Source organism: Coregonus lavaretus (assembly GCF_964263955.1).
Source record: "Coregonus lavaretus genome assembly, chromosome: 1".
Lineage (NCBI taxonomy): Eukaryota > Metazoa > Chordata > Actinopteri > Salmoniformes > Salmonidae > Coregonus > Coregonus lavaretus.
Window position 1 is genome coordinate 88,542,237 of NC_139988.1, and position 12,450 is coordinate 88,554,686.

Below are 12,450 nucleotides of genomic sequence, written 5' to 3' on the forward strand. Positions count from 1 at the left end.
TGACTAGGGTCAGTGACAGTGTCTTGTGAAAGAGTCACATATGGCCTTGTTTCAGTTGAGTACAGTTGACTAAATCAGTCAGTGGTTCCCAATTCTCTCCTCAGAGACCCTCAGCTGTTCCAGAAGTAGCTCACTTGATTGATCTTAACTCCTAACCCTAACCCCTAGCCTAGCTAACGTTAACCACCTAGCTAATATTAGCATTAGCACCTAGCTAACATTAGCCCCATCAAATTGTAATTCGTAACATATCATACGAAATGGATGATGGACATCCACAAATGAATATATACCATGCTAAACTAAACATATCGTATTATGTTACGTCTACCCCTGAGTCCAGGTTGCAGCTATCTCAAGTTTAGTAGACTACAATATCTCACACAGGGATGTTCTTGACTGAATCAAAGGGAATGAGGTGGAAGGAACCATAGATATAGAACCCATTATATTGAACCATAGATAAAGAACCCATATATTGAACCATAGATATAGAACCCATATATTGAAACATAGATATAGAACCCATATATTGAAACATAGATATAGAACCCATATATTGAAACATAGATATAGAACCCATATATTGAAACATAGATATAGAACCCTTATATTGAAACATAGATATAGAACCCATATATTGAACCATAGATATAGAACCCATATATTGAAACATAGATATAGAACCCATATATTGAAACATAGATATAGAACCCATATATTGAAACATAGATATAGAACCCATATATTGAAACATAGATATAGAACCCATATATTGAAACATAGATATAGAACCCATATATTGAAACATAGATATAGAACCCATATATTGAAACATAGATATAGAACCCATTATATTGAAACATAGATATAGAACCCATATATTGAAACATAGATATAGAACCCATATATTGAAACATAGATATAGAACCCATATATTGAAACATAGATATAGAACCCATATATTGAAACATAGATTTAGAACCCATATATTGAAACATAGATATAGAACCCATATATTGAAACATAGATATAGAACACATATATTGAAACATAGATATAGAACCCTTATATTGAAACATAGATATAGAACCCTTATATTGAAACATAGATATAGAACCCATATATTGAACCATAGATATAGAACCCATATATTGAAACATAGATATAGAACCCATATATTGAAACATAGATATATAACACATATATTGAAACATAGATATAGAACCCATATATTGAACCATAGATATAGAACCCATATATTGAAACATAGATATAGAACCCTTATATTGAAACATAGATATAGAACCCATATATTGAAACATAGATATAGAACTGATGTGGTCTGTGGAAGGAACAGTCACGGTATTACATAGGCCTGACTCCCTGACAACATACAACAATGGAACAGTTTACATAATTAACCAGCTGGTACTGTAAGTTTATCCAAGTTTTGTCTTATGTATTCAACTGTTGTCTCAGCTATCCTGGAATGATAGCTTTGTAATGAACCCATATATTCCTGAGTGGCGCAGTGGTTTAAGGCACTGCATCGCAGTGCTAACTGTGCCACTAGAGATCCTGGTTTGAATCCAGGCTCTGTCGCAGCCGGCCGCGACCGGGAGACTAATGGGCGGCGCACAATTGCTCCAGGGTAGGGGAGGGAATGGCCGGCAGGGATGTAGCTCAGTTGATAGAGCATGGCGTTTGCAACGCCAGGGTTGTGGGTTCGTTTCCCACGGGGGGCCAGTATAAAAAATAAATAAAAATATATAAAAATATATAAAATATGTACTCACTAACTGTAAGTCGCTCTGGATAAGAGCGTCTGCTAAAATGACTAAAATGTAAATGTCAATATAATGAAGCCTAAACTGTTAACAAGTAAAAACATTGGAGGATGTGTGTAGAGCTGAAGCTCACTTCTCATGTGAAGGAGATCATCTCTCCAATCTGCATTTCCAGTTGCTTAGTAACCAACCCTGTTGATGTAGAAATGGCAGTTATGTTGTAATCCTGTCACGAGAATTTTGTTATCTCAATGGTTGAAGTCAACTACTTCTTAAATCTTTGAATAATTCCCAGAGGTGTACATTTCTAGTTTGAATAATGAGGTGTACATTTCTAGTTTGAATAATGAATTAAACAAAGACCCCTTTCTGCAATGGTCAGCCTTTATTCATGAGAGCGCTCTGCCACAAAATGGACGTACAATCTTTTTATACACACACGTCAGAGGAAAAATCCCACCCCGCTTTAGGCTGTATTTTTCCACTTGTAAGCTCACACCTGGGTTTAGCTCATGTGGTTATCCTCTGCTCTCCTGACCATCAGGTCACACACACACACACACACACACACACACACACACACACACACACACACATACACACACACATACACACACACACACACACACACACACACACACACACACACACATACACACACACACATACACACACACACACACACACACACACACACACACACACACACACACACATACACATACATACACACACACACACACACACACACACACACACACACACACACACACATGTTCTTATCATAGTCTACTCCTTGCTCGGGCAGGCTGCATTTTCTCTCTATTCCCATACATAGTTATCGCTGTTCTCACAATATCCTGCAAGCCTTTCACTCCCCTTCCCTGTGTGGGGACATCTGTCTCCTGTTATTGGTTTCAATCGTTTTGCACTTCTGCTTGCCTAATTACAAGACACACATACTCTGTTGCTGGGCAAATATGCATCTTATGTAAACACATTTGATTAACTCTCTGAGCTCTAGTCTACTAATTATTCATACATTATTAGTTTAACTGAGGCTGTGACATTTTAGTCATATCTTACTCACACATTTCTTTATCAAATCCTGATAGTAAATAGAGATGTTTCTTTCACCTTTTCAGTCCATTATCCACTGTAATTACATACATTTCCTTTTTATTTTCTTATTAAAGGTGAAATGCCCCTGCACATGAAATTAACTACTTTTCAACGTAATTGAAACTAAAAGGTCAACGTAACTAAAAGGTCACAGAGACCTGCTATCAAAATAGAATGTAAACCCATATTTAACTTTGCTCATTGATGCACTTTACTTATGCTAATGTGACATGTCAATGTCCCTTAAAGTAGCAGATTCTTAGCTTTTTTTGTATGATAGGCTATCTACTAACCTAACATATGGAAATATTGTAAGATAATATTAACATAGACCATCAAGCTATTTGATTTTGTAGGTATAAAAATGGGTTTTACAAATTATTTGATGAAACATTGAATTTGGCCTTAGAATATCTCACAAATACATCAAAACTATGAAAATAACACATATGGAATCATGTAGTAACCCAAAAAGTGTTAAACAAATCAAAATATATTTTAGATTCTTCAAAGTAGCCACCCTTTGCCTTGATGACAGCTTTGCACACTCTTGGCATTCCATATTTACATTTACATTTCAGTCACTTAGCAGACGCTCTTATCCAGAGCGACTTACAGTTAGTGAGTGCATCAATTTTTCATACTGGCCCCCCCGTGGGAAACGAACCCACAACCCTGGCGTTGCAAGCACCATGCTCTACCAACTGAGCTACAGGGCTATGTGTTATTTCATAGTTTTGATGTCTTCACTATTATTCTACAATGTAGAAAATAGTAAAAATAAAGAAAAACCCTGGAATGAGTAGGTGTGTCCAAACTTTTGAATGGTACTGTAGTTCAGGAAATCACCAGGGCCGATCACAATGCAATAATTGTGGATAATCTTCTATGTAGAAAAAACCCTCATTCACTTCCATTAATTTTACTGCACAGTTTTCTTTTGCGCAGTTGGGACGTGGCCAACCTTCTAATGAGTCCTGCGCGGCAAAACAGATGACACGTTCGTGTTCGTGAGATTCTAAGCTTTTCAAAATGGGGTCATAATAGTTCTAACTTTACAGATGTTTTTGTGAGAGAAACCGCTCGGAGCATCCTCCCTCATCTCACAAACACCACTCTAGGTCAGCCCCCATCCACCACACTAGGTCAGCCCCCATCTACCAGTCTAGGTCAGCCCCCATCTACCAGTCTAGGTCAGCCCCCATCTACCAGTCTAGGTCAGCCCCCATCTACCAGTCTAGGTCAGCCCCCATCTACCAGTCTAGGTCAGCCCCCATCTACCAGTCTAGGTCAGCCCCCATCTACCAGTCTAGGTCAGCCCCCATCTACCAGTCTAGGTCAGCCCCCATCTACCAGTCTAGGTCAGCCCCCATCTACCAGTCTAGGTCAGCCCCCATCTACCAGTCTAGGTCAGCCCCCATCTACCAGTCTAGGTCAGCCCCCATCTACCAGTCTAGGTCAGCCCCCATCTACCAGTCTAGGTCAGCTCCCATCTACCAGTCTAGGTCAGCTCCCATCTACCAGTCTAGGTCAGCCCCCATCTACCAGTCTAGGTCAGCTCCCATCTACCAGTCTAGGTCAGCCCCCATCTACCAGTCTAGGTCAGCCCCCATCTACCAGTCTAGGTCAGCCCCCATCTACCAGTCTAGGTCAGCCCCTATCTACCAGTCTAGGTCAGCCCCCATCTACCCCATATGGAGGCTATCAGCGGATTCAGTGAATTCAGTGGATTCAGTGGATTGAGACGAATCCAATGCAATTACCCAGAAGTCTCTAGCTCAAACACAAGCTCTAGGGGGATCATGACACTTCTAGAATACCTGAGATTGTTTACATTGCAGTAGAGGTTTGATTGAATCATTCTGAATAACTCTGTTGATGTTTTTTTTTATAGCACAATGACTTTTATAGAGATTGTTGTCGAGATTTGATTGAATGCTATCTTGATGTATCATTATTATATCATAATGAGACTTCGAGCGACTTCTCAGGATTTCATTGTGACTGCGGTAGCTCCTAAGAGAAGGATACAGTGACAGAGCCAACCTAATTATACTGTATGTCTCTCCATTAATATCGGAATCCTCTTATCGGAATGATTTCCTTTGACAAGATAGCAGAGTGAAATAGAGGCAGAACGCACCTTTTAATGAACCATTTGTGATGGTGTGATAGATCAGATCTGAAGGGACAGACTCTCTCCTCGGAGTCTGTCTGCCAAATGTATCTCTTTCTCTCCCCATCACTCACTTTCTCTCTCTCTCTCTCGCTCTCTCTCTCCCCTCTCTCTCGCTCCTCTCTCTCTCCTCCCTCACTCTCTCTCTCTGCTCTCTCTCTTCTTTCTCTCTTTCTCTCTCTCCATGCGTGTCATCTGAGCTGATAGGTTTTGGCAGGCAGACAGCCGAGTGCGAGCCAAAGACACAAATGAAATAAAAGCTGTTATGTCTCAAAGGCTCTTGTGACACTAAAGAGTAATTTGAGATAAATGTTGTATTGTGAATTTGGATATTGGAGTTAAGTGAATGACAGATTTTCTCTCTCTCTGTCAGGGTCTGTGTCAGTTTCTTTGACTCCTTTCTTCCTCCCTCTCCTCCTGTTTTTGCTTAATCCGGCAAGAGTGAAATGGGGGAGTTGAATTGAAAGAGTGAGGCGGAGTCTATTGGTGAAACAGCTAGACATTGGATTTACTCAAAGTGTGCACCTGGTGTTTTTTAACACAGAGAGTGGAAGATAAAACGGTATGGTTCTCATCATAGAAGACCATGAAGAGTAAATAAAAATGGTTTCACATTGTTGTCTTTTATTCTCCCCGTGGAAAACAGCAGGTGCACACATTGAGTGAATCTGGCTCATGTTCTTATCTCTGTCTAATAAGTTGATACAGTAACAAAGACAGTGTGATTGTGTGGTTGGGTTGGACAGAAACAGTCAAAATAATCATTAAGAATCTTAATATGGACAAGTGTTTGTTTCATGTAACCCTCTTGGACCTGAAATCAAATCCAGGGTGGTGATATTCGGAAAGTATTCGGACCCCTTGACTTTTTCCACATTTTATTAGGTTACAGCCTTATTCTAAAATTTGATTAAATAGTTTTTCCCCCCCTCATCAATCTACACACAATACCCCATAATGACAAAGCAAAAACTGTTTTTTATAAATTTTTGACGCTTGGCATCTTGGTTTCATCAGACCAGAGAATCTTGTTTCTCATGGTCTGAGAGTCTTTAGGTGCCTTTTGCCAAGCTCCAAGCGGGCTGTCATGTGCCTTTTACTGAGGAGTGGCTTCTGTCTGGCCGCTCCACCAGAAAGGCTGCAGAGATGGTTGTCCTTCTGGAAGGTTCTTCCATCTCCACAGACAAACTCTAGAGCTCTGTCAGAGTGACCAAGGCCCTTCTCCCTGACCAAGGCCCTTCTCCCTGACCAAGGCCCTTCTCCCTGACCAAGGCCCTTCTCCCCCTATTGCTCAGTTTGGCCGGGCGGCCAGCTCTAGGAAGAGTCTTGGTGGTTCCAAACCTCTTCCATTTATGAATGATGGAGGCCACTGTGTTCTTGGGAATCTTCAATACTGCAGAAATGTTTTGGTACTCTTCCCCAGATCTATGCCACGACACAATCCTCTCTCGGAGTGCTACGGACAATTCCTTCGACCTTATGGCTTGGTTTTTGCTCTGACATGCACTGTCAACTGTGTGACCTTATATAGACAGGTGTGTGCCTTTCCAAATCATGTCCAATCAATTGGATTTACCACAGGTGGACTCCAATCAAGTTGTAGAAACATCTCAAGGATGATCAATGGAAACAGGATGCACCTGAGCTCAATTTCGAGTCTCATAGCAAAGGGTCTGAATACTTATGTAAATAAGGTATTTCTGTTTTTTATTTTTAATAAATGAGTAAACATTTATAAAAACCTGTTTTCGCTTTGTCATTATGGCGTGTTGTGTGTAGATTGCTGAGGAAATTGATTTATTTAATTCATTTTAGAATAAGGCTGTAATGTAACAAAATGTGGAAAAAGTCAAGGGGTCTGAATACTGGCATATTATTATTATTATTATTAATACTTTCCGAAGGCACTGTATTTCTCTCAATGTCCATGTATTTCTGACCACACAAGTTCAATTGGCTTTCATGTTCCTGTCTGGTTCCAGAGACAACATGGGAGAGACCTTCCAGGGTACCTGGGACACTCAACACCCCTCTGAAACACAAGAACTCACTACCTACAGGTACTAAAGCTTCCTCTCTCTCTCTCTCTCTCTCTCTCTCTCTCTCTCTCTCTCTCTCTCTCGTCTCTCTTCTCTCTTCTCTCTTCTCTCGTCTCTCGTCTCTCGTCTCTCGTCTCTCGTCTCTCTTCTCTCTTCTCTCTTCTCTCTTCTCTCTTCTCTCTTCTCTCTGCTCTCTGCTCTCTGCTCTCTTCTCTCTGCTCTCTTCTCTCTTCTCTCTGCTCTCTGCTCTCGCTCTCGCTCTCGCTCTATCTTTCTCTCTCTCTCTCTCCTCTGTCTCTCTCTCTCTCACTCTCTCTCTCTCTCTCTCTCTCTCTCTCTCTCGCTCTCTATCTCTTCCTCTCTCTCTCTCTCTCTCTCTCTCCCTCTCTTTCTCGAACTGTTTTTCCTTCGCCAGTGTCCTGAGGGTTGTGTATAGGCCAACCGCTGTGTGGCAGCATGCATAGAATTCCACAGAGGCCTCTGACCACACACACACACACACACTTCCTGTGGCTAATTTTATCTGCGATCTGGAGTCGTCTGGGTGTACAATACTCTGCTCTTAAAAACACAATAAAAACAGCAACATATGAGCAAGCTGACTGCTCAGACAGGTTTCTCTTGAAAAAGAGATTGATATAATCTCAGGGGAACACCTTGGTGAATACTGATACAAGATAGAAAGAAAGAGAGTAACGGATTCAATTGCATTGACTGTTAACCTGCTCTGCACCTCATAGTAAGGTATATCTGTCAGTATAAGGTATATCTGTCAGTATAAGGTATATCTGTCAGTATAAGGTATATCTGTCAGTATAAGGTATATCTGTCAGTAGGAGGTATATCTTTCAGTAGGAGGTATATCTGTCAGTATGAGGTATATCTGTCAGTATGAGGCATATCTGTAAGTTAAGGGCTCGCGGCCTGCTTCATCTAGGCTGATGAACTCTAACCTTTGGGCTCTCCAATTTAATCCAATCCAATGACACGTTGATTTGCTCAGGATCATCAGCCAATGGAGTCTAGTTTCACTAAACACAACAGGGTACCTCATCTGGACTGCATAATCATTCTCTCCAACACACACACTGACATGCAGTCCACACACACATAATGCAAATAAACACATGCAAACAATGCATAAACAAAATGTCTGCATACATGCAAACACACAGACACAGCAACTCTGCCTAATAATAGCTCATTTTCCTGGCCTGTGTACCAGAGGACACTCCAGGCTGTCTGGGCTCGGTGCTGTGTTGGTGAGGTGCTAGGTCTCTGGTTTCCAGGAACCACCCTGCTAAAGACATTTAACAAACAAAAGGACAAAGTGGCCATTCTCTGATAGCTTGGTTTGAGTCATAAAGAGAATTTACCCCTGGCTCAGTTATACAGAGGAGATTCAAACACACTATTCCTCTTTTCTCTCTCTCTCTCTCTCTCTCTCTCTCTCTCTCTCTCTCTCTCTCTCTCTCTCTCTCTCTCTCTCTCTCTCTCTCTCTCTCTCTCTCTCTCTCTCTCTCTCTCTCTCTCTCTCTCTCTCTCTCTCTCTCTCTCTCTCTCTCTCTCTCTCTATTTCTCCCCACGCAGTGAATGGGTTTCACTCCAGTGGCAGTCCGTTGCATCAGAATGACCACTCCCACATCAGTCTGGTCAAAAAGCCTAGCTTAGAACCACAGGTAAGACAGGTGCCCTCCTCCTCCTCATTATCCTCCTCCTCCTCTCCCTCCTGCTCCTCTGGCTCCTCCTCTTCCCCTTTCCTCCTCCTCCTCTTCTCCTCTCCTCCTCTCCTCCTCCTCTCTTCTTCCTCCTACTCCTCCTCCTCCTCTTCTCCTCTCCTCCTCCTCTCTTCCTCCTCCTCCTCCTCCTCCTCCTCTTCTCCTCCTCCTATCTTCCTCCTCCTCTTGTTGCTCCAGTTAGGGGCTTCCACCTGAACCTCATGAACTATGTGTATTCTTACACAGTAGATTACCCATTTCTACTATATGTTATTTTCATATTACTTAAACCAGCCACCACCATGGAAGGCAGGCAACGAAAGCATCATTTTGCACAGTAGAAGAAACATTGAGCTGACAAATTCCTTTGCTTGTGTCCTTTAATCAAACAGTTTTATACAGAAGCTATGCCAATGCATCCAGTTACAGTAATATATGCAGAGTAGACAGTGCACACATACGCATGCAAACACAAACAATCACACACACACACACACACACACACACACACAATCACACACACACAAAAACACACATTTCACAATCACACACACACCCCACCACTACCCAGCTTCTCTCCTCTAAGTCCTTTTTTGTTTGTTTTCTATGTGTCTGTTTCGGAGAGGGTGAGGCAGTGTGGTGCATTCCCTACTTACATAAACCTTCACCCCTCCCTTCCTCTCCTTCCCTCCTCCTCTCCAGCCCTCCTCCTCTCCAGCCCTCCTCCTCTCCAGCCCTCCTCCTCTCCAGCCCTCCTCCTCTCCAGCCCTCCTCCTCTCCTTCCCTCATCATCTCCAGCCCTCCTCCTCTCCAGCTCTCCTTCTCTCCTCCTCTCATTCTCTCCAGCCCTCCTCCTCTCCAGCCTCCTCCTCTCCAGCTCTCCTTCTCTCCTCCTCTCATTCTCTCCAGCCCTCCTCCTCTCCAGCCTCCTCCTCTCCAGCTCTCCTCCTCTCCTTCTCTCCTCCTCTCATTCTCTCCAGCCTTCCTCCTCTCCTTCCCTCCTTCTCTCCAGCCCTCCTCCTCTCCAGCCTCCTCCTCTCCAGCTCTCCTCCTCTCCTTCTCTCCTCCTCTCATTCTCTCCAGCCTTCCTCCTCTCCTTCCCTCCTTCTCTCCAGCCCTCCTCCTCTCCAGCCCTCCTCCTCTCCAGCCTCCTCCTTTCCTTCCCTCCTCCTCTCATTCTCTCCTTCCCTCCTTCTCTCCTCCTCTCCAGCCCTCCTCCTCTCCAGCCCTCCTCCTCTCCTTCTCTCCTCCTCTCCTCCCCTCCTTCTCTCCAGCCCTGTGTCTGTAGTCTGTAATCATGGTATGGATAGAGTGTTTCTCTCTCTTTCATTCTTTCTCGTTCTCTCCATCTCTGTTTCTGTCTCTACCTTTTTAAATCTACCTCTACCCCCTCATCTCATTTAAATCTACCTCTACCCCCTCATCTCATTTAAATCTACCTCTACCCCTCATCTCATTTAAATATACATCTACCCCCTCATCTCATTTAAATCTACCTCTACCCCCTCATCTCATTTAAATATACATCTACCCCCTCATCTCATTTAAATCTACCTCTACCCCCTCATCTCATTTAAATATACGTCTACCCCCTCATCTCATTTAAATCTACATCCACCCCCTCATCTCATTTAAATCTACCCCCTCATCTCATTTAAATCTACCTCTACCCCCTCATTTCATTTAAATCTACCTCTACCCGCTCATCTCATTTAAATCTACATCCACCCCATAATTTCATTTAAATCTACCTCTACACCCTCATCTCATTTAAATATACATCTACCCCCTCATCTCATTTAAATCTACCCCCTCATCTGATTTAAATCTACCTCTACCCCCTCATCTCATTTAAATCTACATATACCCCCTCATCTCATTTAAATATTAATCTACCCCCTCATCTCATTTAAACCTACATCTACCCCCTCATCTCATTTAAATATACCTCTACCCCCTCATCTCATTTAAATATACATCTACCCCCTCATCTCATTTAAATCTACACCCTCATCTCATTTAAATCTACATCTACCCCCTCATCTCATTTAAATATACCTCTACCCCCTCATCTCATTTAAATATACATCTACCCCCTCATCTCATTTAAATCTACCCCCTCATCTCATTTAAATCTACATCTACCCCCTCATCTCATTTAAATCTACCTATACCCTCTCATCTCATTTAAATATACATCTACCCCTCATCACATTTAAATATACATATACCCCTCATATCATTTAAATATACATCTACCCCCTCATCTCATTTAAATATACATCTACCCCCTCATCTCATTTAAATCTACCCCCTCATCTCATTTAAATATTAATCTACCCCCTCATCTCATTTAAATCTACATCTACCCCCTCATCTCATTTAAATCTACCTCTACCCCCTCATCTCATTTAAATCTATCTCTATCCCCTCCTCTCATTTAAATCTACCTCTACCCCCTCATCTCATTTAAATCTATCTCTATCCCCTCCTCTCATTTAAATCTACCTCTACCCCCTCATCTCATTTAAATATACATCTATCCCCTCATCACATTTAAATATACATCTACCCCTCATATCATTTAAATATACATCTACACCCTCAATCCATTTAAATCTACATCTACCCCCTCATCTCATTTAAATCTACCCCCTCATCTCATTTAAATATTAATCAACCCCCTCATCTCATTTAAATCTTCATCTACCCCCTCATCTCATTTAAATCTACCTCTACCCCCTCATGTCATTTAAATCTACCTCTACCCCCTCAATTTCATTGAAATCTACATCTACCCCCTCATCTCATTGAAATCTACATCTACCCCCTCATCTCATTTAAATCTACCTCTACCCCCTCATCTCATTTAAATATACATCTACCCCCTCAATTTCATTGAAATCTACATCTACTCCCTCATCTCATTGAAATCTACATCTACCCCCTCATCTCATTTAAATCTACCTCTACCCCCTCATCTCATTGAAATCTACATCTACCCCCTCATCTCATTTAAATATACATATACCGCCTCATCTCATTTAAATATACATCTACCCCCTCATCTCATTTAAATATACATCTCCCCCTCATCTCATTGAAATCTACATCTACCCCCTCATCTCATTTAAATATACCTCTACCCCCTCATCTCATTTAAATATACATCTACCCCCTCAATTTCATTGAAATCTACATCTACCCCCTCATCTCATTTAAATATACATCTATGCCTCATCTCATTTAAATCTACATCTACCCCCTCATCTCATTTAAATCTACATCTACCCCCTCATCTCATTTAAATCTACTTCTACCCCCTCATCTCATTTAAATATACATCTACCCCCTCATCTCATTTAAATATACATCTACCCCCTCATCTCATTTAAATATACATCTACCCCCTCATCTCATTTAAATATACATCTACCCCCTCATCTCATTTAAATATTAATCTATCCCCTCATCTCATTTAAATCTACCTCTACCCCCTCATCTCATTTAAATCTACCTCTACCCTCTCATCTCATTATACCCACTCCTTCTCTCTGTTTCTTTAGACACACACACATACACACACAAACAGAAACACACATTCA

General features: G+C 41.8%; 1 protein-coding gene across 1 annotated transcript in view; it reads left to right on the forward strand.

The window, feature by feature from the left end:
* The window catches only part of LOC311131086 (growth arrest-specific protein 7-like), a 169,082-nt gene that overhangs the window by 40,462 nt on the left and 116,170 nt on the right, over positions 1-12,450 (forward strand). The window contains exons 3-4 of the mRNA XM_084163900.1: positions 7,071-7,148; positions 8,718-8,806. Of these exons, the coding sequence (XP_084020026.1) occupies positions 7,071-7,148; positions 8,718-8,806 (167 nt within the window). The remainder of the gene's footprint in view (positions 1-7,070; positions 7,149-8,717; positions 8,807-12,450) is intronic.